General features: G+C 41.1%; 1 protein-coding gene across 4 annotated transcripts in view; it reads right to left on the bottom strand.

Moving 5' to 3' along the window:
* Positions 1 to 23,498, bottom strand: part of ZNF782 (zinc finger protein 782) — a 47,722-nt gene extending 24,224 nt beyond the window's left edge. The window contains exons 1-6 of one of the 4 annotated variants that reach the window (XM_033236684.1): positions 23,015 to 23,448; positions 20,352 to 20,545; positions 8,906 to 9,513; positions 7,680 to 7,777; positions 6,465 to 6,523; positions 124 to 250 (exon numbers count right to left, since the gene is read on the bottom strand). In XM_033236684.1, the coding sequence (XP_033092575.1) occupies positions 124 to 250; positions 6,465 to 6,523; positions 7,680 to 7,777; positions 8,906 to 9,159 (538 nt within the window). In that variant the 5' untranslated portion in view covers positions 9,160 to 9,513; positions 20,352 to 20,545; positions 23,015 to 23,448. Of the gene's footprint in view, positions 1 to 123; positions 251 to 6,464; positions 6,524 to 7,679; positions 7,896 to 8,905; positions 9,514 to 20,351; positions 20,546 to 23,014 lie in introns of those variants that run through there. The other 3 variants (XM_033236685.1, XM_033236687.1, XM_033236686.1) reach the window with 3 other exon arrangements.
* Positions 23,499 to 24,057: the final 559 nt, after the last annotated feature.

Raw genomic sequence — 24,057 nt, forward strand, 5'->3', positions numbered from 1 at the left:
CTAATATAAAAAAGGAAAACCAGAATTGCACTGTAGAGGGAGTCACACGGTACGGTATGGACAGAGAGAAAGAGGAGAAACAGAACCGCACTCTGGGGGAACCTCATGGTAAGCTGTGCTCACCCACTGAGACGAGGTGGCTGTAGTTCTCCAGCATCACATCTCTGTACAGGGTCCTCTCAACAGGGCCCATGTGCTGCCACTCCTCCTGGGTAAATTCCACAGTCACGTCCTTGAATGACACTGATGCCTGTAACAGTGCATTTCTGATTAATCTGAGTGTTCAGAATCAGGGAAAGGAAAATGTTTTTGGAAACTAACTCATTATGTTTATTGTTGAGAATTTAAAACAAAATGCTACAAGGGATTATTATTATGGCCCTAATTCTGCCTTATTCTTTTGAAATGCATAATTAGCACAAATATTTGTTCTCATGCTCTCGTTTGTATTTATTTTAAAATTATACACATACATTTTTATTTAATATACTGAGGAAGCTTAGTGCCCTTTTAGGTAAAATTATTATAAATAGGATTCCTGCATACGTTTCCCATGGTGCAATCTTGGCTCACTGCAACCTCCACATTCCTAGGTTCAAGCGATTCCCCTGCCTCAGCCTCCCAAGTAGCTGGGACTACTGGTGCACGCCACCACACTGAGCTAGTTTTTTGTATTTTAGTAGAGACGGGCTTTCACCATGTTGGTCAGGATGGTCTCGATCTCCTGATCTCATGATCTGCCTGCCTCAGCCCCCCAAAGTGCTGGGATTACAGGTGTGGGCCACAGCGCCCGGCCGGGAAGTGAATCTTCACAGGAATGAAAATCTGTTCATTATTATCTCGTGCATCTATACACAGAGATGTGGCATGATACGTAACACAAAAAAGCTCAAAAAGCTAAGAAAAAATAATTAAAAGAAATGAACAAAGTCTCCAAGAAATATGAAATTATATAAAATGGCCAAACCTAAGAATAACTGATGTTTCTGAGGGAGAAGAGAAAAAAGTCTAGAAAACTTATTTGAGGAAATAACTGAGGAAAACTTCACTGACCTGGCTAGATATTTACATATCCCAATGTAAGAAGGTCAAAGAACTCTTGGAAAATGCACGGCAAAAAGATCTTCACCAAAGCATATAGTCATCAGGCTGTCTAAAGCCAATATGAAGGAAAGAATTCTAAGAGCACTAAGATAAAAGCATCAGGTAACCTATAAAGGAAAATTTATCAGACTAACAGCAGACCTCTACACAGAAACCTTATAAGCAAGAAGGGATTGGGGGGTCCTATCCTCAACCTTTTTAAACAGAGTACCTGTCAGCCAAGAATTCTGTATTCAGCAAAACTAAGTTTCATAAATAAAGGAGAAATAAAGTCATTTCAGACAAACACATGCTGAGGGAATTTGTCGTTACCAAACCAGCACCATGAGAAATGCTAAAAACCTAGAGAAAGTGAATAAATTCCTGGAAACATACACACTCTGAAATTAAATCAGGAAGAAACTGAAACCCTGAATAGACAACAAGTAGAGAGCTTGAATCAGTAATTTAAAAATTTGAAAATTGCCAACAACAACGAAAAGTCCGGGACCAGAAGGATTCACAGTTGAAGTCTACCAGATATTCAGAGAACTGATCCCAATCCTGCAGAAACTATTCCAAAAGACTGCAAAAGAGGGAATCCTCCCTAAATCATTCTGTGAGGCCAGTATCACCCTGCTACCAAAACCAGGAAAAGATACAACAACAAAAGAAACAACAAACCAATATCCCTGATGAACATAGATACAAAAATCCTCAACAAAACACTCGCTAACTGAATACAATAGCACATCAAAAAGCATATCATGATTGAGTGGGTTTCACCTCAGGGATGCAGGGATGGTTTAACACATGCAAGTAAATAAATGTGCTACATGACATAAATCTAAAAACAAAAATCATATAATCATCTCAATAGATGCAGAAGAAGCATCTGACAAAATCCAGCATACCTTTATAATAAAAACTCTCAAGAAACTAGGCATAGAGAGAACTTACCTCAAAATAATAAAAGCCATATGTGACAAGCTCACAGCCAGCACCACATTGAATGGGGAAAAGCTGAAAGCACTCCCCCTGAGAACAGGAACAAGACAAGGATGCCCGCTTTCACCACTCCTGTTCCACATACTTCTGGAAGTCCTAGCCAGAGCAATTAGTCAAGAGTAAGAAATAAAGGGCATCCAAACTGGAAAAGAAGTCAAACTACTGCCGTTGGCAGATGATGTGATCACATACCTAGAAAATCCAAGACTCCTCCGAAAGACTCCCAGATTTGATAAATGAATTCGGTGAAGTCTCAGGGTACAAAATCAACGCAAACAAATCCGCAGCAATGCTATACCAACAACAACCAAGCTAAGAATCAAATCAAGAACTCATTTTTTTATAACAGCTGCAAAAACAAACAAACAAAAAACGAAAACAAAAAAACACCTAAGAAGATACTTAACCAAGGAGGTGAAAGATCTCTACAAGGAGAATTACATAACCCTGCTGAAAGAAATCACAGATGACACAAATGGAACACATCCCACGCTTATGGATTGGAAGAATCAATACTGTGAAAATGACCATTCTGCCCAAAGCAATCTACAGATTCAATGCAATTCTCATCAAAATACCAACATCTTTTACAGAATTAGAAAAAACAATCCTAAAATTCATATGGATAAAAAAGACCCCAAATAGCCAAAGCAATCCTGAGCAAAAATAACAAATCTGGAGGCACCACCATACCAGACTTCAAATTATGCTACAAGGCTATAATTTCTAAAACAGTATGGTACTGGTATAAAGGCAGGCACATAGACCAATGGAACAGAATAGACAACCAGAAATAAAGCGGAATAGACAACCCAGAAATAAAGCCAAATATGTACAGTCAACTGACTGTTTCCTGGAAAAGACAATTTTTCCATGGACCAGCGGTGGGAGGGTGGGGATGGTTTCAAGATTAAACTGATCCATTTCAGATCATTAGGCATTAGTTAGATTCTCATAAGGAGCACGCAACCTAGATCCCTTGCATGTACAGTTCACAATAGGGTTCGCTCTCCCGTAAGAATCTGATGCTGCTGATCTGACAGGAGGTGGAGCTCAGGTGGTAATGCTTACTGGCCTGCTGCCCACCTCCTGCTGTGCCGTTCCATTGCTAACAGACCAGTACCAGTCAGTAACTCCGTGGATTGGGGACCCCTGACCTGTTTAATAAATGGTGCTGGTAAAAGTGGCAAGCCACATGTAGAATAATGAAACTGGATCCCTATCTCTCACTTTATACAAATATCAACTCAAGATGGATCAAAGACTTAAATCTGCGACCTGAAACCATAGAAATTCTAGAAGACAACATTTGAAAAACTCTTCTAGACATCAGCCTAGGCAAAGAACTCATGACTAATACCCCAAAAACAAATGCAACAAAAACAAAAATAAATTAACTGGACCTAATTAAACTAAAAAGCTTCTACACAGCAAAAGAAATAATTACCAGAGTAAACAACCAACCCACAGAATGGCAGAAAATATTTACAAACTAGACATCTGACAAAGTATCCAGAATTTACAAGGAACTCAAATAAACCAGCAGGAAAAAAAAATCCCAAAAAAAGTGGGCAAAGGCCATGAATTGTCATTTCTCAAAAGAAGATATACAAATGTCCAATAAACATATGAAAATAATGCTCAACATCGCTAATCATCAGGGAAACGCAAATTAAAACCACAATGAGATACCACTTTACTCCTGCAAGAATGGCCCTTATTAAAAAGTCAAAACACAATGGATATTTGCATGGATGTGAAGAAAAGGGAATGCTTATACAATGGTGGTAGGAATGTAAATTAGGACAACCTCTATGTAAAAAGTATGGAGATTCCTTAAGGAACTAAAAGTAGATCTACCATTCCATTTAGCAATCCCACTACTGGGTATCTACCCAAAGGAAAAGAAGTCACCATCAATGAAAAAGAAACCAGCACACATGTTTGAGGCAGCACAATTCACAATTGCAAAGACGTGGAACCAACCTAAGTGCCCATCAACTGAGTGGATAAAGAAAATGTGGTACCTATACACTATGGAATACTACTTAGCCATAAAAAGGAATGAAATAATGTCTTTTGCAGCAACTTGGGTGGAGCTGCAATTCTAAGTAACACAGGCGTAGAAAACCAAACCATATGTTCTCACTTATAAGTGGGAGTTAAGTTATGAGTATGCAAAGGCATACAGAGTGACATAATGGACTTCAGAGATCAAGAAGCGGGAGGGTGGGAGGCTAGGGAAAAGTGCTAGGGATAAAAAACTACCTATAAGGCACAATGTACACTACTTGTCAGGCCATGGGTGCACTAAAATCTCAGAATTCACCACTATAAAATTCATCCATGTAACAAGATGAATCCATGCAACAAGAAACCACTTGTACCCCAAAAGCTATTGAAATAAAACATTTTAAAGAAATGTTTTTAAATATAAAGAAAAGACAGCATTCATTATGATTATTTTAGTCTTGCTCTTTCATTTTAGTTAAGGCCTGTCTTGACTTCTTTTACACCCTGGGATAGTAAAATACATAAAACAAAATGTAAAAGTAAAATGTTCAGAATCTTAGTTGAAAATTTCAGGCCGGGCGCGGTGGCTCAAGCCTGTCATCCCAGCACTTTGGGAGGCCGAGACGGGCGGATCACGAGGTGAGGAGATCGAGACCATCCTGGCTAACACTGTGAAACCCCGTCTCTACTGAAAAATACAAAAAACTAGCCGGGCGAGGTGGCGGTGCCTGTAGTCCCAGCTACTCGGGAGGCTGAGGCAGGAGAATGGCGGTAAACCCGGGAGGCGGAGCTTGCAGTGAGCTGAGATCCGGCCACTGCACTCCAGCCTGGGCGACAGAGCAAGACTCCGTCTCAAAAAAAAAAAAAAAAAAAAAAGAAAATTTCAAATACATTTTATGTTAAAATTGAAAATTTTTCCAGTTTTAGTAAACATACATTATGAAAACTTTTTCATCTTAATAAATATATCTAAGTACAGTGCTAAGTAAGAAGGCAAGTTGCCTCTTCAGTGTTAAAGTGTATTAGCATGAGGATGGCAAGGTGGTGTGAAAATTTATATAATAAATTTTTATAATTTGTGTATGCAAGGTGGTTTTTAAAATAAAATATCTTAGTATCTCATTTTATTTTTCTTTTGGTTTAGACCTTGTCTCTGTATATTTATAAGTGAACGCATACTGACAAAGACAAATCTTGTTTGATAATGGGTAATCAACAAGAAACACTTCCTAAATCTAAAAAAAATAAGAAAATAAAAAACACAAATATAAATGATTACAATTTTCTATGAAAATGTAATGATGGCCGGGCGCGGTGGCTCAAGCCTGTAATCCCAGCACTTTGGGAGGCCGAGACGGGTGGATCACGAGGTCAGGAGATCGAGACCATCCTGGCTAACACGGTGAAACCCCGTCTCTACTACAAAAATACAAAAAACGAGCCGGGCGAGGTGGCGGGCGCCTGTAGTCCCAGCTACTCGGGAGGCTGAGGCAGGAGAATGGCGTAAACCCGGGAGGCGGAGCTTGCAGTGAGCTGAGATCCGGCCACTGCACTCCAGCCCGGGCGACAGAGCGAGACTCCGTCTCAAAAAAAAAAAAAAAAAAAAAAGAAAATGTAATGACAAAAATTATATTGAGAAAGTACAAATCCAGTATAAGCTTATAATAAGTTGAGTAATGAATTGATTAATAAATTTATTCAATAATCAAAATCTTCACACAGAAAGTCTTCACAAGGTCCAAATTCATAGGTGAGTTTCACAAAATCTACATGTAACACAATTTTCTCATTTTTCTAAATTATTAGAAAAGAAGAAACAAGAAAAAGCACCCCATTTCCTTTCATGGGACAACCATGGTACCCTAACTGAACAGGGAAACAGGAAAATATACTTTAATCCAATTTGAGAACACAGAAATAAAAATCCTACATTATTACCAAAAAGTGCTAGGAAAACATGTAAGACGCAAGTTACTACACTCATTAGCAACTAGGGTCTATACAGGAATTCAAGTTACTTTTAGAAAATCCATTATATTATTCACAATATTTACAGATTCATTAAAGGACACAGCTATAGATTTATTCTAATAGATATACAAAAAGTATTTAATATAATTCAATGTGCATTCATAACTAGCATGAGATCTTGGCAAACTGGTAACTGGAGGGAACCTACTAACCCTGACAAACATTATTTACCAAAAGCTGACAGCAAACAAAAGAGTTCATGGTAAAACTGTATATATTTTCCCTCAAGATTTCCTCGATCTATTTCTCCTTTTCCATTTAACACAAGGACCCATCTACACCTCATAAATCCATGACAATACAAAGTGGGGAATGAATAAAGAGCTTACCTGAACTGTGTTCATTTTCTGTGGCTCTTGGGAGAGTGTAGAGAACTGTGAAGCCTCAGCTGGGGGGACAGAAAGAGGAGGTCACACGGTCTGGCCTACCTCACAGCTCCTAGATTCACCTCCCCACATCTCAGCAGCCCAGCTGGGGAGCAGCCTTCCTAAGGTAATAGGGTCCTTCAGGCCTTGAAAAGGCATGAGAAGCACCACGTAGAGGTGGTACTGTCTCTACCACAACTCTGAAATAGTTTTGGGGCTTAAATTGCTATTTTTTATTGAGTGAACATAAACTTTTCCCAGTTGATTTAACAATAATGCACATGTGCTTTTAACACACACAAAGAAATAAAGACAATAGAGGATTCGTTGAACTAAAGTACACCACAGGATAAGACACTATTCTTTCACTAAAATTAACTTAGCAGGCACCGTGGTTCACGCCTGTAACCCCAGCACTTCCGGAGGCCAAAGAGGGAGGATGGCTTGAGCTCAGGAGTTCAAGACCAACCTGGGCAACATGGTATGACCCTGTCTCTACAGAAAATAAAAACTTAAAAAATTAGCCAGGTGTGGTGGCATGTGCCTGTGGTCCCTGCTACTTGGGAGGCTGAGGCAGGAGGATCATTTGAGCCCAGGAGGTAGAGGCTGCAGTCAGCCGTGTTTGTGCCACTGCACTCCTGCCTGGACAACAGGATGAGACTCTGTCTCTAAAACACTAACAGAAAAATATTCAGTGTGCATCATTTATTTTTCTTAGTAATACTGTTTACCCTTGGTATAGACAATCCACAGAAAGTCTTGTAAAAGAGATGAAATACTTTAAGGCAAAGAGTTGTAGTTTTTTTTTTTTTTTTTTTTTTTTGAGACGGAGTCTCGCTCTGTCGCCCAGGCTGGAGTGCAGTGGCCGGATCTCAGCTCACTGCAAGCTCCGCCTCCCGGGTTCACGCCATTATCCTGCCTCAGCCTCCCGAGTAGTAGCTGGGACTACAGGCGCCCGCCACCTCGCCCGGCTAGTTTTTTGTACTTTTTAGTAGAGACGGGGTTTCACCGTGTTAGCCAGGATGGTCTCGATCTCCTGACCTTGTGATCCGCCCGCCTCGGCCTCCCAAAGTGCTGGGATTACAGGCTTGAGCCACCGCGCCCGGCCGAGTTGTAGATGTTTTAACTGGGATGTATTTCCCAAAAGGCCCTTTGGATAAGATGCTTTTGGTGACTCACCTGTGAAAGAATGAACGGAACTGTTTTCCTCCTGGCTCTGCCACAAACGAGGGGTCCCTGGAAACTCACTGAACCTTTCATGCCCAATGTCTTTAAAGCTTTCAAAAGAATCAGAAGTAGATAACCACAGAAAACCCTTAACGTATCATCATGCTGGGATTCTACGAGGTAGGGACAAAGTCTCCAGTGTCACATGTGTTAACAGCAGTATGGCATCTGTAAAGAGTGGAGAACAAAGGGACTGGGGGCTACTTTGGGATCTGGGGACAGACTCTCTGGTTACCACTATCCCCAGACCTCTGCAATGATGTGGCCTTTCCTGAGCAGCCTGTCCCTGGTCCCCGCCCAGCTCATTTTGCTCTTCTCAAAGCTGGCCCAAAACACCCACTGTCATCCATTCTGTGGTGGCTTCTGGAGGCTTCACCACCAAGTCTGGCTCTATCTGGGAAGTAGGATCAAGAACTGCTTCTGACCATACACATCTAGGATCTGCTCCTCTGTGGGCTCTTCTGCCTCTGCTCTGAAGCTCGGGAGGGAGGTCTAGGTCTGAGAGGGGTTCTCTTCCAGGTAAAACTGTTCACAGAGGCCCCTGCTTCCCAAGTCGCAAGGGCTGCTCCGTTCAAGGAGCCTGCGACCTGACCTGAGAAACCATGTTACTGGCAAAAATCTGACTCTTAGAATTCATTATATCAGATTTAAAAGACAGACACCCTGACCATGCAGAAGGGGCCAAGAACCTGTCTGACCCAAGAGATCTGAAGACACACCAGAAATCCAGACGACATCTGACACATGGTAAGATTCCATCTACATCCATTCCCTGAGTATTTGGGGACATGCCATTCTGCTAAGTGCTGTGAAGGCTGCAATGCTGGTTATAGGCAGGTGTGATATTAGCGCCTGAAATGGGAAATAAATCACACGTGCCCTTGAACCCCAGCTCCCTCACTGCTAGCTTGTGACCTGAGCCTCAGTTGTTATATTTAATGCAGATGTGGTTGTGAGGTTTACATAAGGCACCCAATGAATAGAACAAAGTGTCTTCTAAATATAACAGCAGCAGTCGCTCATGGCTTAGCAGCCTACATTCGGCTGTTTGCTTTACAGGTGGTGACTTAAAGTTTTAAAACAACGCCATGAAGCAGTCATTTTCAGATGAGAAACCTGACTCTCCATCCTGGTCCCCATATTCGCCTAGGCTTCCAGTTGACAGAGCTGGAACTTACCCGGGTTTTTCCAGCTCCAGAGCTCGGGGTCTCGATGCAGACCCACCGTCCGGGGATTTCGGGCACGCTGTCGCCCGCGTTACAAATGCGCTTTCCCCTCCCGCCGCCGCTCGCGCCAGGCTCCCGTCCCGCACACCGCGGCCCGCACCCTGCACCTGCTCCCGACCAGCGCTCAGCCCCAGCCGCCCCGGGGGAGCCAGTGGCCGCGGTCCCTCTCCACCGGCCGGGAAGGCCGAGGGCCCGCCCGGTCGCATCCACTGACACTGGGGGCGGGGATCCCACGAACTTCCCGCTGCCTCTCCCACTCCCGGGCACAAACGCGGCCCTCCCGCCCCAGCTGCGCCCCCTCTACTTTGCGAGCCGACCCCAGAGATTCCCAAGCCGCTTCCCGGTAGTCCCGAGAACTCAAATGAGGGGGCGGGGCTTCGGCTGCACAGGCGCAGAAGGAGCCCAGTAGCCCCATCCCAGAGTGCTGCGCGGCGAACCAGACTCCTTCAGGACTACATTTCCCACAAGCTCTTGCGTCCACTTTCGACGTCACTCCTCACGTTTCGGCGATTCAGAACTGGCGGGGTGGAGTTTTTATGAAGAGTCTCCTCTCAGGCTCTCTAAGAACATGGAGAAGGTAAAGGTTAAAACTTGAACGCTACTGAGAAATATAAAGAGTAGCCCTCCGTTGGTTCCCGGTTGAACCAGCATTTTTTTTTTTTTTTTTTGCATAAGACTTTCGGAGATAATTGGGAAGCTGAATATGGATTGGGAATTGCAAATATTGAAAAAAGTACCATTACTTTTGTGAACTGTGAAAAAAGATTAAGAATTTTGTAGAAAAATTGATTTTTTCAAAAAATGGAATCACTACTGAAGTATTTAGCATTGAAATGATATAACTTTTAATTTACTTTACAATTTTAGACATTTTCAACCTGGAACCTCCACCTTGTCTCTTCACAGCCCACCAGACCCATTGACCTGTGAGCCCTGTCCTGGCGCCCCCACGCGTGAGGGTTGTAAGGTGGGTCGAGCCCGGTGCTGCAGGTGTTAGAGAAAAGCTTTTGGTTTTTATCCCCTAATATTGCTTCTTGCCGAATTCTCTTATTGTTTCAATATATTTAATTTTAATGTTAATTATCTTAGGTTTCCACGCTCATAACGAGTTTTCTTGCTTTGTGCTGATTTTTTAAAAAAATGTCCATTGGTTATTAGGGAACAGATGGTGTTTGGTCACATGAGTAAGTTCTTCAGTGGTGATTTGTGAGATTTTGGTGCACCCATCATCTGAGCAGCATACACTGCACCCTATTTGTAGTCTTTTATCCCTTGCGTCCCACCCCCCACCATTCCCCGCAAGTCCCCAAAGTCCATTGTGTTATTCTTACGCCTCTGCATCCTCATAGCTTAGCTCCCACTGACGAGTGAGAACATATGATGTTTGGTTTTCCACTCCTTAGTTACTTCACTTAGGATAATAGTCTCTAGTCTCATCCAGGTGGCTGCAAATGCCATTAATTCATTCCTTTTTATGGCTAAGTAGTATACCATCATATATATACCACAGTTTCTTTATCCACTTGTTGACTGATGGGTATTTGGGTTGGTTCCACGTTTTGCAAAATGTGCTGCTATAAGCATGCATGTGCAAGTATCTTTTTCATATAATGACTTCTTTTCCTCTGGGTAGATACCCAGTAGTGGGATTGCTGGATCAAATGGTAGTTCTACTTTTAGTTCTTTAAAGAATCTCCACACTGTTTTCCATTGTGGTTGTACTAGTTTACATTCCCACCAGCAGTGTAGAAGTTTTCCCTGTTCACTGCAGCCATGCCAACATCTACTATTTTTTGATTTCTTGATTATGGCCATTCTTGTAGGAGTAAGGTGGTTTTGATTTGCGTTTCCCTGGTCATTAGTGATGTTGAGCATTTTTTCATATGTTTCTTGGCCATTTGTGTATCTTTTTTGAGAATTGTCTATTCATGTCCTTAGCCCACTTTTTGATGGGATTGTTTGTTTTTTTCTTTGATGGGATTGATTTGCTTGAGTTTGTAGTAGATTCTGGATATTAGTCCTTTGTCAGATATACAGATTGTGAAGATTTTCTCCTACTCTCTGTGGGTTGTCTCTTTACTCTGTTGACTGTTCCTTTTGCTGTACAAAAGCTATTTAGTTTAAGTTCCAGCTATTTATTTTTTGTTTTTATTGCATTTGCTTTTGGACTCTTGGTCATGAAATCCTTGCCTAAGCCAATGTCTAGAAGGGTTTTTCCGATGTTATCTTCTAGAATTTTTATAGTTTCAGGTCTTAGAATTAAGTTCTTAATCCATCTTGAGTCAATTTTTGCATAAGGTGAGAGATGAGGATCCAGTTTCATTCTCCTACATGTGGCTAACCAATTATCCCAGCACCATTTGTTGAAAAAGGTGTCCTTTCTCCACTTTATGTTTTTCTTTGCTTTGTTGAACATCAATTGGTTGTAAGTATTTGGGTTTATTTCTCGGTTCTCCATTCTGCTCCATTGGCCTATGTGCCTATTTTTATACCAGTACCATGCTGTTTTGGTGACTGTGGCCTTATAGTATAGTTTGAAATCAGATAATGCGATACCTCTAGATTTGTTCTTTTTACTTAGTCTTGCTTTGGCTATGCGGGCTATTATTTGGTTCCATAGGAATTTTAGAATTGTTTTTTCTAGTTCTGTGAAGAATGATGATGGTATTTTGATGGGAACTGTGCTGAATCTTTAGATTGCTTTTGGCAGTAGGTCATTTTCACAATATTGATTCTATGCATCCACGAGCATGGGCTGTGTTTCCATTTATTTGTGTCATCTATGATTCCTTTCAGGAATGTTTTGTGGTTTCCAGCAGCATATCAAAAAGACAATCCACCATGTTCAAGTGAATTTCATAACAGGGTTGCAGGGATGTTTTAACATATGCAAGTCAATAAATGTGATACACCACATAAACTGAATTAAAAACAAAAATCACGTGATCATCTCAATAGACACAGGAAAAGCATTTGACAAAATCTGACATCCTTTTATGATTAGAACCCTCAGCAAAATCTGCATACAAGGGACATACCTCAATGTAATAAAAGCCATCTATGGCAGACCCACAACCAACATAATACTGAATTGGGGAAAAGTTGAAAGCATTCCCCCTGAGTACTGGGATAAGACAAGGATGCCCACTCTCGCCACTTCTATGCAACATAGTACTGGAAGTCCTAGCCAGAGCAGTAAGATAAGAAAAAGAAATAAAGGACATCCAGGCTGAGCACGGTGGCTCATGCCTGTGATCCCAGCATTTTGGGAGGCCAAGGCAGGACAATCACGAGGTCAGGAGATCGAGACCATCTTGGCTAACATGGTGAAAACCTGTCTCTACTAAAAATACAAAAAATTAGCCAGGCATAGTGGTGGGTGCCTGCAGTCCCAGCTACTCGGGAGGCTGAGGCAGGAGAATGGCGTGAACCTGGGAGGTGGAGGTTGCAGTGAGCCGCGATCACACCACCACATTCCAGCCTGGGCGACAGAGCAAGACTCTGTCTCAAAAAACAAACAAACAAAAACAACAACAAAAAAAAAACCAAAAAACAAAAAAGGACATCCAGATCAGTAAAGAAGAAGTCAAACTGTTGCTGTTTGCTGATGATATGATCGTATACCTAGAAAACACTATAGACTCCTCCAAAAAGCTCCTAGAACTGATAAATGAATTCAGCAAAGTTTCAGGATACAAAATTAACTGTACACAAATCAATAGCTCAGCTCTACACCAACAGCAATCAAGCTGAGAATCAAACCAAGAACTTAAGCACTTTTGCAATAGCTGCCAAAAAATTAAAATAAAACAAAAAACTTAGGAATACACCTAACCAAGGAGGTGAAAGACCTCTACAAGGAAAACAACTTTAGTATTTTTCATGGGTTAAAATGAAAGGCAGCAGGTACAGTGGAAGAAGTCAGTGGGTGGGCATTGGTGTCCAACAGGTGCTGGACCTTTGATGGTAAGGCATTGGTTTTGACTTACTAGATTAGTAGGTATGATTATTTTCTAGTTTTTGTTATTAGACCTTAAGACTGCTAAGTAACTCCTTCCATTTCTTGTTAAAGATTGGAAAATTTCATACTCTGTTATCTACACTGACTGAATGAAGTTAGAGTATTTGTTCCTATTTTGTGACTATCTTAAATAATACCTGTAAACAGTAAACTGTTAGTAGTGTTTTGCTGTAATTAAATGTAGTAAGACTTATCTTCCAAATTATAACTGAATTACTTTGTCAAACACTTGTTGAACTTTTTGATTTATCCAAAATTCTATGCTCAGCAGCTGGAGGTAGGAAGAGTAAGGGCCCTCCCTTCCATGGAGAGGCATACTTTCTTAAGAGGGGAATACTCTGCAAGAATTAGTATCATGTAACAGGTGGTGAATTTGACCAAATAGTGTACAAAAACCATTTTTTGGTGTGGCACCTGGCAAAGAGATTCAAGAGGGTAGATGGAGTCAAGCTTGCTGAAACAAGGAAAGAGAAAAGAAGTATTCTAGGCAGACAGCAGGAGTGTAGCAGGAAAATGCCTAGGTGCAGGTCAAATGATTCATAGAATGAAATTAATCAATGTTTGAAATGAATGGAAAGTATTCTCTGAGAGTCTCACGTGAGTAATGTCATGGCAGTCTTATGTAAACATGAAGTGAAAGTTACATTTTTAAGTTGTCTTTGTCATCTGTTTTTAGGGAGTGTGAGAGAATACTAAAGTGATACTCTTTTTATCCTCCACGTAAGAAAACTGGACTAGAGAAACTGATGGCTTCCTCCCTTTTTGGTGACCTAGCAGCCCTGGCACACAGTGTCTCTGAATCTAAAACACTTGTTTTGTCACTATATCTCCTGAAATGATACACTTAGGATTGGTAACTTAGTAAATGCACTAGTCTTATATTCATTGCAATAAAATGCTCTTGTACCAGTGTTATTTTACAATATTACATTTTATTGCAGTAAATCAATAGAAATTGAAATTCTCAGCTGATTTGTATTACTTAAGAAACAATGAAATCTAATTTTAAACTTTTCTCATTTTTTATAAAGGGAATTCATAAAACCCTTGCGAGGTTTGATGATAGGTACTGTATTAAGGGTAGCATTTTATAAGAACCCTTTCTCAAACGTCATCTGTGGAAGGTAAGAGCCTCCAATGGGTTTTCTACAGAGTGTACATGATACCACACTCAGGCAGTTCATGGAGTGCAAGAAATTTCTTAGTGCTTTGTCATCTGACATTTTAACCAAGAAAAAAAAAAATACATGTTGATAAGTTTAACTTATACTTCCCTTTCCCTTCAGGTATCTACTGAGCATTTTTTGAAAAATATAGTTCATGCTCGACAATATTCCTTGATGACAGCACAGCCAGCCAGCCTCATCTTAAACGATGACAGTAAAATCGTGAGTTCAACTATAATGTCAAGGGACAGACCCCTTATTCTAAAATGATTTCAGCCATTTGGTTGTCCTTTTCAGCAATCAGTTTAAGAAATTGGAATCCACTATATATTGATATCTAGATTCTAAATATTAAGTATCAATTTCTCTTTTAATCTTAGATGTCATGGTAGAAGGAAAAATCAGTTAGCAAATAAGCAATCCCAGAAAAAGTGTAGCTATTTATTTGATACCATTTGCCTTACACAATGTTGAACACAATGAGAAGGATAGGTTCCCTTTGTGGAATTTTTTTTTTGTGAAAAATTAGTTTTTAAATGAATTACAGGCCTAAATCAATGTGTACTACTTTGGATACTAATCTTTGAAGAAGGAACAGCTTTTTCTCTTAGCTGGCACCATCGTGTGCCTGCATTTGAATTTCTCTTATTGTGCATGAGCACCTCATGGGCCACAATCAAAGGTGCACTTTTAGAGCACCCTAAGATGAAGTTTATTTTAAAAGGAACAACACCCAACAACAACAGCAGCTCCACTGGGGCTGTCCGGACTATATCATTATCATCTCCTTGGATTGTGAGTGCTGATTTTTATAACACAGTTTGGAAAGTGGTAATTCAGAATATGAATGTCTTTAATTTTACTTTTCATTCTATGAACATAACTAGCTTATAAACAATTTTGTTCCTAATGCACTTGGTTTTAGCTAATTCAATTATCAGTAACTTTAATTAAAAATGACAAGTTTACACTCATAATGTCACTTTCCTCTCTCACTTTTAACGATAGCTGAGATAAAATTGTGTTTCAGCAAAAAGTGGACTCAAACTCTGTCTCAAGTGCAGAGCTTTGGGGCCTATTGAGTAATCACTAAATGTCTGTCTTCAGCCAGGTCTATAAATTCTTGCGAAAAAAAAAAATCACTCTACTTTGGCTAGAGTCCCTGGCTTCTTTTGAATTCAAAATATTTTGATATGTTAGTATATAATTCAAAAGTAGTTTCAAGGATTAATCTTGCTCAAATAAATTTCATGCTTTTATCTTCATTATTCTAATTTTTAGAAGTCCACTTTTGGAAGTAAAGTAAGTTTTAATTTGCCATCAGCAAATTTGAGAAGTGATCATTTGGTATATTGACTATTGGTAAAATGAAGGTTTATTGAGAAAATTAATAGGGCAAAATGCCTTCAAGAAAAGATTCAGAAAAATGTTTATCACAGGTTAGTAGTGCATTGTTGTCAGTGGGACAGGTGGAACTCACTGGGATCAGTTATGCCAGGTTTTTTCCAAATATATGTCTGCAAACCCATGTATGTTTCCACCTCCACCTCCCCTCTATCTCTAGGCACTGAGAAGCCTTTTAGGAAAAGAGCGATGGATGTGAGGCATCTTTATTATTATTATTATTATTATTATCATTATTATTATTTTTAGAGACGGAGTCTCACTCTGTTGTCCAGGCTGGAGTGCAGTGGCGCGATCTTGGCTCACTGCAACTTCCGCCTCCCGGATTCTAGCAATTCTCCTGCCTCAGCGTCCTGAGTAGCTGGGACTACAGGTGCACACTGCCTCGCCAGGCTAAGTAGCGATGGGGTTTCACCATATTGCCCAGACTGGTCTTGAACTCCTGAGCTCAGGCAATCCACCTAGTGAGGCATCCTATGTGGAGGAAAGCATCCTAGAAGATTCTGATTTTAATCCCAACTCAATCATTCCCAAACTTTGCTGTACATTGAAATCACCTGGGAAGCTTTTACCACCAACCCTGATGTCCAAGGTCACACCCAATGCTAATGAAATCAAAATGTCTCATGTTGAAAGTGAGGCAGTGACTAAAGCTCCTCAGGTGATTTTTTTTTTTTTTTTTGAGACGGAGTCTCGCTCTGTCGCCCAGGCTGGAGTGCAGTGGCCGGATCTCAGCTCACTGCAAACTCCGCCCCCCGGGTTTACGCCATTCTCCTGCCTCAGCCTCCCGAGTAGCTGGGACTACAGGTGCCCGCCACCACGCCTGGCTAGTTTTTTGTTTTTGTTTTTTTTTTTTTAGTAGAGACGGGGTTTCACCATGTTAGCCAGGATGGTCTCGATCTCCTGACCTCGTGATCCAGCCGTCTCGGCCTCCCAAAGTGCTGGGATGACAGGCTTGAGCCACCGCACCCGGCCTCCTCAGGTGATTTTAATGTGCAGCAAAGTTTGAGAGCCACCGCCTAATTTGAGTTTAGGATGACAAACTGCTCCTCTTTGGTGGGACCTTGGGCAAGTCAGTTTTAAGGTTGTTACCATTATCTGTAAAATGAGTGTGGATGAAATGTCACGTAAGGTCATGGGTCCTTTTCACCATGTAACATCAATTCTGTGTTTTTAAAGTTATTTCAGAGATGAAAACTACTTGAAGTACTATAGACATATCCATCTTAAATGTTACAGGCTTTTTAAAAAGTGCTAATATTGTATAGACCTGCTATTGAAATTCAGATTTGCCTTCCCTCAATTATTTTGAGCCTCATTCTAGATGCTGAGGGCAAATGGAAGCACATAACTTATGTAAGAGAACCTCTTGTTTTCTGATACAAAGCATCTGTGGATAACTTAGGGATACAGTAACATAGCTGAAGAGTTGTATCTGTTCAGAAATATTCCACTTCAACTAATTGAAAGTACCTGCCATTGATACTACACTGTATAGTGTTATACTGCTTTGTTAGCACTGCTTATTGTAGGATCGCTGTACCTATCACTGATCTCATGTGTATTTATGTTTACTAATACATGCTGGTTTCGACCCGCAGACCCTGGCTGAATGATGGATGAAGGAATGCACTCAGACACAGGTATCCAGTGAACGAGCGGGCTAGGAGACCAGGCCACTCACAGACACTGAGGAGGGTGCTGTAAAGAGTCAGCAGCCATGGCCCTGACAAGCTGGCGCTACTGGCATTTATTCAGCACAGATTTAATGACAAAGGCTTTGAGTCAACACACTTGTGGATAATTAGCATGGTCACCCTCCCGGGAGAGAGCAGTCCTGCATGCAAATAATCAAAGGTCAGTCTTAGGACAACATGAGAAAACAAGCTATTTAAATAAACTCCTCTACATTCCCGTGTTACTTTTTTTTTACTGTTAACTCAAGGTAAGAGGATCAGGCTGCTTTCAGCCATAACCCTTTCCTAAAGCTTTTATAAAAACTTCTGGCCTTGCAAGAAGGTTTGTATTTTTCCTACAATTTTCTCTTATAATTTCTCCCACCACCCTGACCAAACTCCTACAAATACATTTACTAATAATTATGCAAAAGTGATTTCAAATACTTTTATTTGTTACAAGGTACTTTTATTATGTATTTTTAGGGAGATAATAAAAAATGGGTGTTTAGGAGATAGTGAACTAAACTAAAATGCAGGGCTATTACATCAGATACAGGTGACTTTTTTAAAAACCTGTCTTGTTATTCCAGCTAATTGCTTTGCATGATATCAAGCTCAGTGTTAGGTCACAGCTATAGACATCATCAACTGTATTGGGCCTACTAAAATATTGAAGCAAATTATTTGTGTTTTCTGTGGTCCTTAAGACTCTTTTAATTCTTAAATTGTTGGGAAACCCAAAGAGTATGTGTTTATATTGATTATATTGACATTTATTGTGTGAGAAATATAAAATTGACTTTTTTTCTTTTTTCTTTTTTTTTTTTTTTTTTTTGAGACGGAGTCTTGCTCTGCCACCCAGGCTGGAGTGCAGTGGCCGGATCTCAGCTCACTGCAAGCTCCGCCTCCCGGGTTTACGCCATTCTCCTGCCTCAGCCTCCCGAGTAGCTGGGACTACAGGCGCCCGCCTCGTCGCCCGGCTAGTTTTTTGTATTTTTTTAAGTAGAGACAGGGTTTCACCGTATTAGCCAGGATGGTCTCGATCTCCTGACCTCGTGATCCGCCCGTCTCGGCCTCCCAAAGTGCTGGGATTACAGGCTTGAGCCACCGCGCCCGGCCAAAATTGACTTTTTTTCAAAATCTATTTTTGGTTTAGATTTCACAAGCTTACCACTATTGATATTATGAGCTAGATAATGCTTTGTTGTGAGGACTGTCCTTTGCATTGCAGAAAGTTTAATAGCACTGATGGCCTTTACCAACTAGATGTCAGCAGTAACCCATAAACCAGGTTGTTACAATAGAAAATATTCCTTGAGAATGATATTGCTAACATAATTTATTTTAGGAAAAATTACTTTTCTTTAAAAGTTGAGTAAAAAGTGTGTCATGTATTTATATTATTGAAAATCTCTAATGTTGAGCTTAATAGAAGACAGCTGGATTCTCTTTCTTGGCAATTTGTTTCAAAGAAACAATAAGATGATGTGGCCTCATGCAAATATGTAATTGATAAAAGGTGTATTTTTAATCCTTTCAGACAGTTGTGGGTATTCTTTAATATTAAATCAAAACTTTACAAGTGCTAGTTTCTTAGAGTAGCATTTTACATATTAATAAATGTATTCCATCAATGTTCACTGATCTTTCTTGCACAATAAATGGATCTTTCCTTCCATACTTGCTTTTATAATAGTATGCATAAGTTATTTGGAAAATATTGGTTTATGTTTTATTGTGTCAAAAACTCACTTTTGTTAATATAACCACCAATCTTATTTTAAAAAGTCTAAGTATCGAGAAGCTGTCATGCTTACGGTTGAAGGAACAAGTTTTTCAAAGTCCTCGTGAAAGCTTAAATTTTATCATTGGGAACAAAGGCTTATTTTCCTTGAAGTGACAGCCTCATTTTGTTTTTGAGAATGATAGTTGTACTGTTGTACTTTTTTTTTTTAGACCAAGTCTCACTCTCTCCCTTGGCTAGAGCGCATTGGCATGATCTCAGGTCACTACAACCTCTGTCTCCTGGGCTCAAGCAATCCTCTTGCCTCGGCCTCCTGAGTAACTGGGACCAGAGACGTGTGGCACCAAGCCTGGCTAGTTTTTTTGTATTTTTGGTAGAGACAGGGTTTCATCATGTTGCTCAGGCTGGTCTCAACCTCCTGAGCTCAAGCAATCTGCCTGCCTTAGCCTCCCAAAGTGCTGGAATTTTACAGGCATGAGCCACTGCGCTGGCCCAGTTGTACTTTTAAATAAAAATGATGTTCCATGAAAAAAGTGATTATTCAGTTCACAATTAAATCACAAATTCTTTTTTTAAATGCAACCATACTGCAGTAAGCTTGTTAACTTTCCACTTGTTTAGAATATTAAAAAGAAATATTAAGATTTAATAACACCATTAATTTTTACTGCTTCATCAAAGACATTCTTAAGAAATTCAGCTGCACAAGGATGATACGCAAATTCGTGAAGCATTCCATATTTAAAAAAAGAAAAGAAAAAAAGAAATTCAGGCTATCTTTTTTTTTTTTTTTTTTTTTTAGCTGTAAGGGACAGTAAAGAATAGAATGACTACTAGTGTAGTTTGGTACCACTGCCTTGATTTATGCTGAGAAACCAGCAGTTTTACACACTTTTGCTTTTATACAGTCATGGCAGTGTCAGTGAAAAAGCAGGCAATGTCTTTGTATTACTTTCACAATTTAAAAAAATTTTCTATTAGGTTTCTCAGGGTGAATTAGTATTATTATCAGAACAGTTTTGAACTCTTAGGCTTTTGGAAAAGGGTCTTGGGGATCCCAGAGGTCCCCGGAGCACATTTGGAGAACCACTGATTTATCAAATAGGCACGATGCATTAGTTTTACGAAGTTTAAAGCTCATCAAAGACTGGCTTCTTTTACAATAAAAAGGCAGATGAGTTTTTAATTCAAACTACTGAAAATAAATAAATACTTCATGAGAATATGCTACAGAGATCTAAGGAGAAAGAAAGCTAGGAAATCCGATTCACATTCACATTGATTAAAGTTCTAAAGACTTTATTGCCCACCACTACTGCTTTATAAAACGTTCTTGTGTTTCAATGTATGGTTAGAAGAGTGAAAAGAGATTTGGTTTACTTACTTCTTTAGCATCCAGTTAGAGTTGAGGGGAGAAGGCTCCTGCTGTGCACTAGAATCAAAGCCCTCAATAGGCACTGGACCAGATACAGGCCGTTTTCCAACAGCTGCAAGTCATTTGGAACGCTGAGCACATGCTGAAGGGAAGCAGGAGTGGTGCTTCCAGATGCAGAGAGATAGATGATGCTGGAGGGAAAGCTGGATTGGAAAAGGGAGAGTTTTGAACACGGACATGCCTTTAGTCCTAGCTACCTGGGAGGCTGAGATGGAGGAATTACTTGAGCCCAGAAGTTTGAGTTCAGCCTGGGCCACATGATGAGACCTGGTATCTTAAGAAGATATAAAATAAGGCTAGGTACAGTGTCTCATACCTGTAAACCTAGCACTTTGGGAGCCCAAGGTGAGAGGATTACTTGAGTGTAGGAGTTCAAGACCAGCCTGGGCAATAAAATGAGACCCCATTTCTACTAAAAAAAAAAAAAAAAAATCAAGAAATTAGCTGAACATGGTGGCACATGCCTGTGGCCTCAGGTACATTGTAGGCTGAGGCAGGAAGATCACTTGAGCCCAGGAGGTGGAGGCTACAGTGAGCTGTGTTCATGTCATTGCACTCCAGCCTGGGCAACAGAGTGAGACCCTATCAGAAAAAGATAAAGTGAACCGAAAATGGGCCTGTAAGGACTGTGGTCATTGAAGGGACAAGCTGCCAGAGGAGTGGCCATGAGAGCAGGAGGAAGAAAAGCAGGAGAGGATGATAAAAGGAGAAAGAGTTCAAGATAGGAGAGGCTGTGGTCGCAGAGCTAAATGCGGCTAAGATGTGACTTATTTCATGAACACTCACTGGATGCTGACTCTCTTCTAAGTGCTGGGGTAGAGGAGAGGACACGTGGATCACAGTTCTTGCTTTTATGAGCTTATGTTCTAGTAAGAAAGAATTTAACTATTTTTTCAGGTAGTATCAAATAGCGGGATAAAGGGACACAGAGTGATTGGGGGCTATTTGAGGTGGAATGATAAGGAAGAGCCTCTCTGGAGAGCTGACATTTGAACAGTGACCTGACTGAAGCAAGGACGGGAAACGTGCTGTCTTTACAGGCAAAAAGATGACTGCCAAGACAGAAATGTGTTTCATGTGTGTTGGAGGAACCAACAGCAAGGTGACCAGCATGGTCAGAGTGAAGATTGAGGGGAACAGCAGAGATGAGGCCCCACAGGCAGTGCCATAGCTCATAGGGCCCTTTGGCTTGCAGGTCATAGGAAGAAATTAAGGTTTTACTCAAACTCAGTTTGATAGGAAATTCACGGTAGATCTCGAGCAGGGGAGTGCCATGCTTTAAATGAAGAGGTTATGCTGACTGCTTTGGGGACTACAGGCCATAGTGGAGAGGCAGAGTAGAGGCAGAGAATAGGGTTAAGAAGCAGCTAGGGTAATACAGGTGAGCAGTGACAGATCATGGCTCATGATCAGACGAGGCTGACTATCAATGAAGGTAGACATAACAGGCATTGCACACAGATAGGAGTAGGGTAACTGAAATGCAGGTATTTGGCCCCAGCACCAAGGCAAATGGCAATGTGTGAAGAGCTCCAGTTTGTCAGCATGATGGCACCAGAGGCCTTGGCAGGAGGAGCCGTGAGAGAGTCATGTCAGCAGGGCAGGCAGTGGAGGCGAAGGAGAGACGGAAGCTGAGGAGCTGGCATGAGGGCATGGTGCTGTGACACCAGTGAGAGGACACACTTAGAGAGTAGTGGGGAGTGGGATGGGAACAAAGGAAACACAATTTGGGGGAAATCTCTAGTAGAGAGGAAGAAAATCTTCAGAAAGAGGTGACTGTGGAAACAGTGTTCTGCAAAAGTGAGATGGGAATAACTGCACGGAGGGAAGAGCTGGCATCAGTGGGAATAAAGAATTCTGTCTCAAACTGACAGAAGAGCACGTGGCATGGATGAGTGTCAGCAGGTCAGCAGCTTAGCAGGAAAGGGGACGGGAAGCAGAGGGCTTGCTGATGTTGTTCCAGTGCTCTCTGATTCCTGTACCATTGATCCCAGAAAGGGAGGTTCATTCTTGAAATACTTGAGCCAGATGTGGTGGCTCACGCCTGTAATCCCAGCACTTTGGGAGGCCAAGGCAGGCGGATCACCTGAGGTTGGGAGTTCGAGACCAGCCTGACCAACATGGAGAAACCCCATCTCTACTAAAAATACAAAATTAGCCGGGTGTAGTGGCGCATGCCTGTAATCCCAGCTACTTGGGAGGCTGAGGCCGGAGAATCGCTTGAACCTGCTAGGCAGAGGTTGCGGTGAGCTGAGATCGGGCCATTGCACTCCAGCCTGGGCAACAAGAGTGAAACAGCATCTCAAAACAACAACAACAACAATGAAACAAAACCAAACAAAACAAAATAATACTTGAGAGCACAGAGTTTGGGAGAAAGGGAGCAGAATCTCTGTAAAATGTGATGTTCAATAACCATTTGTTTTTGAAAACATATTTGAGTTTGGTAGCTTAGATCTGGCAATGTTCTCCCATCTGAAAACCACCAGACAAGAAATAAACTTGCTTAAAATAAGCTTTTTTCATTTTGTTTTGACTTAAAGAGTTCAAGTAGCTCATGGATATACTCTTCTGCAGAGCAACCTCTGAGGTAGCAACACCTCGCAGCTCACCTTTAATCTCTACTCAGCCGTCCACTTTGCCCAATTCTTTGTAGGATGGATGTTTGATAGATGTAAAGTAATTCATGAGATTGTCTCACAAACTGCTTGGCAGGTTTAGAAGAATCCCAGGGACACAGAGACTGGCAGTTGTTTCCACCTTAAAACCAACAGAATTGTGTAAGTTGCAGATGATGTAAGACAGAGCAATGTTTATGATGTGATCATGAAGATGTGAAAACTAGGGGCTGTGAGAAGGCCCATTCTTCATACGTGTGTTCCTTATCAAGCCAGCAACTGAATATGGGAATGTTTTACAACCCCAGAGACCTGCGCCTGCCATGCTGCTCTGCACAGCAGCCACTGGGAGGCTCTCTTGACCAGCAGTTTTTTAAGCTCATGCCCTATATAGAAGGGTGTTTTTGCGAAAAGATCAACATTTGCTCACTATCATCACATGGCTTGAACATATTCAAGCGTGACGTGCTTGTAAAGTTCCCATCTGCCTGCCCACTAGGTTGAGACATTACATGTGGTAGGTACTTGAGGGTTTACTGAATGACTTTAATCCACACTGGGCCCGTGTGTGTGCTGCCCTTTACGAGTGTGAGGGTGAGAACACTGCCTGTTTTCATGATGCCCTTGGCTGAGAGGTACCGTCATTCTTGTGACCTAAATTGGCCTGTACGTTTCTGTGGGCAGAGTAGGTAGCAGAAGGATCTGACCTATGATTGTGATTTGGCTTCTTGCTCTGCCTGATCAAGCAAAGTCTCTGTAGAACATAAGAATAAAAGGCAGGTACTTTCTGGTCAAAACCAGAAGAAACTTGTCATTCCTAAGAGTTCTTACTACAGCACTCAAACTAAGCTGAATCAAAGGCCAGTGCTCTATTTTGCAGATTTACATAGAAAGACTTGTTAGTTATGCTGATACCGACATTTGTCAACTGGAAGAGGATCGTCTTGTCAGCCATTTCTCTTGCTGTGGAGCGATGACTAGGAGGTTGCTGGGAGTGTGAAAAAACCGCAGGCTCTCTGAGAACATTTCATCTGATG

Source organism: Trachypithecus francoisi, unplaced genomic scaffold, assembly GCF_009764315.1.
Source record: "Trachypithecus francoisi isolate TF-2019V2 unplaced genomic scaffold, Tfra_2.0 Lachesis_group16, whole genome shotgun sequence".
Classification (NCBI taxonomy): Eukaryota; Metazoa; Chordata; class Mammalia; order Primates; family Cercopithecidae; genus Trachypithecus; species Trachypithecus francoisi.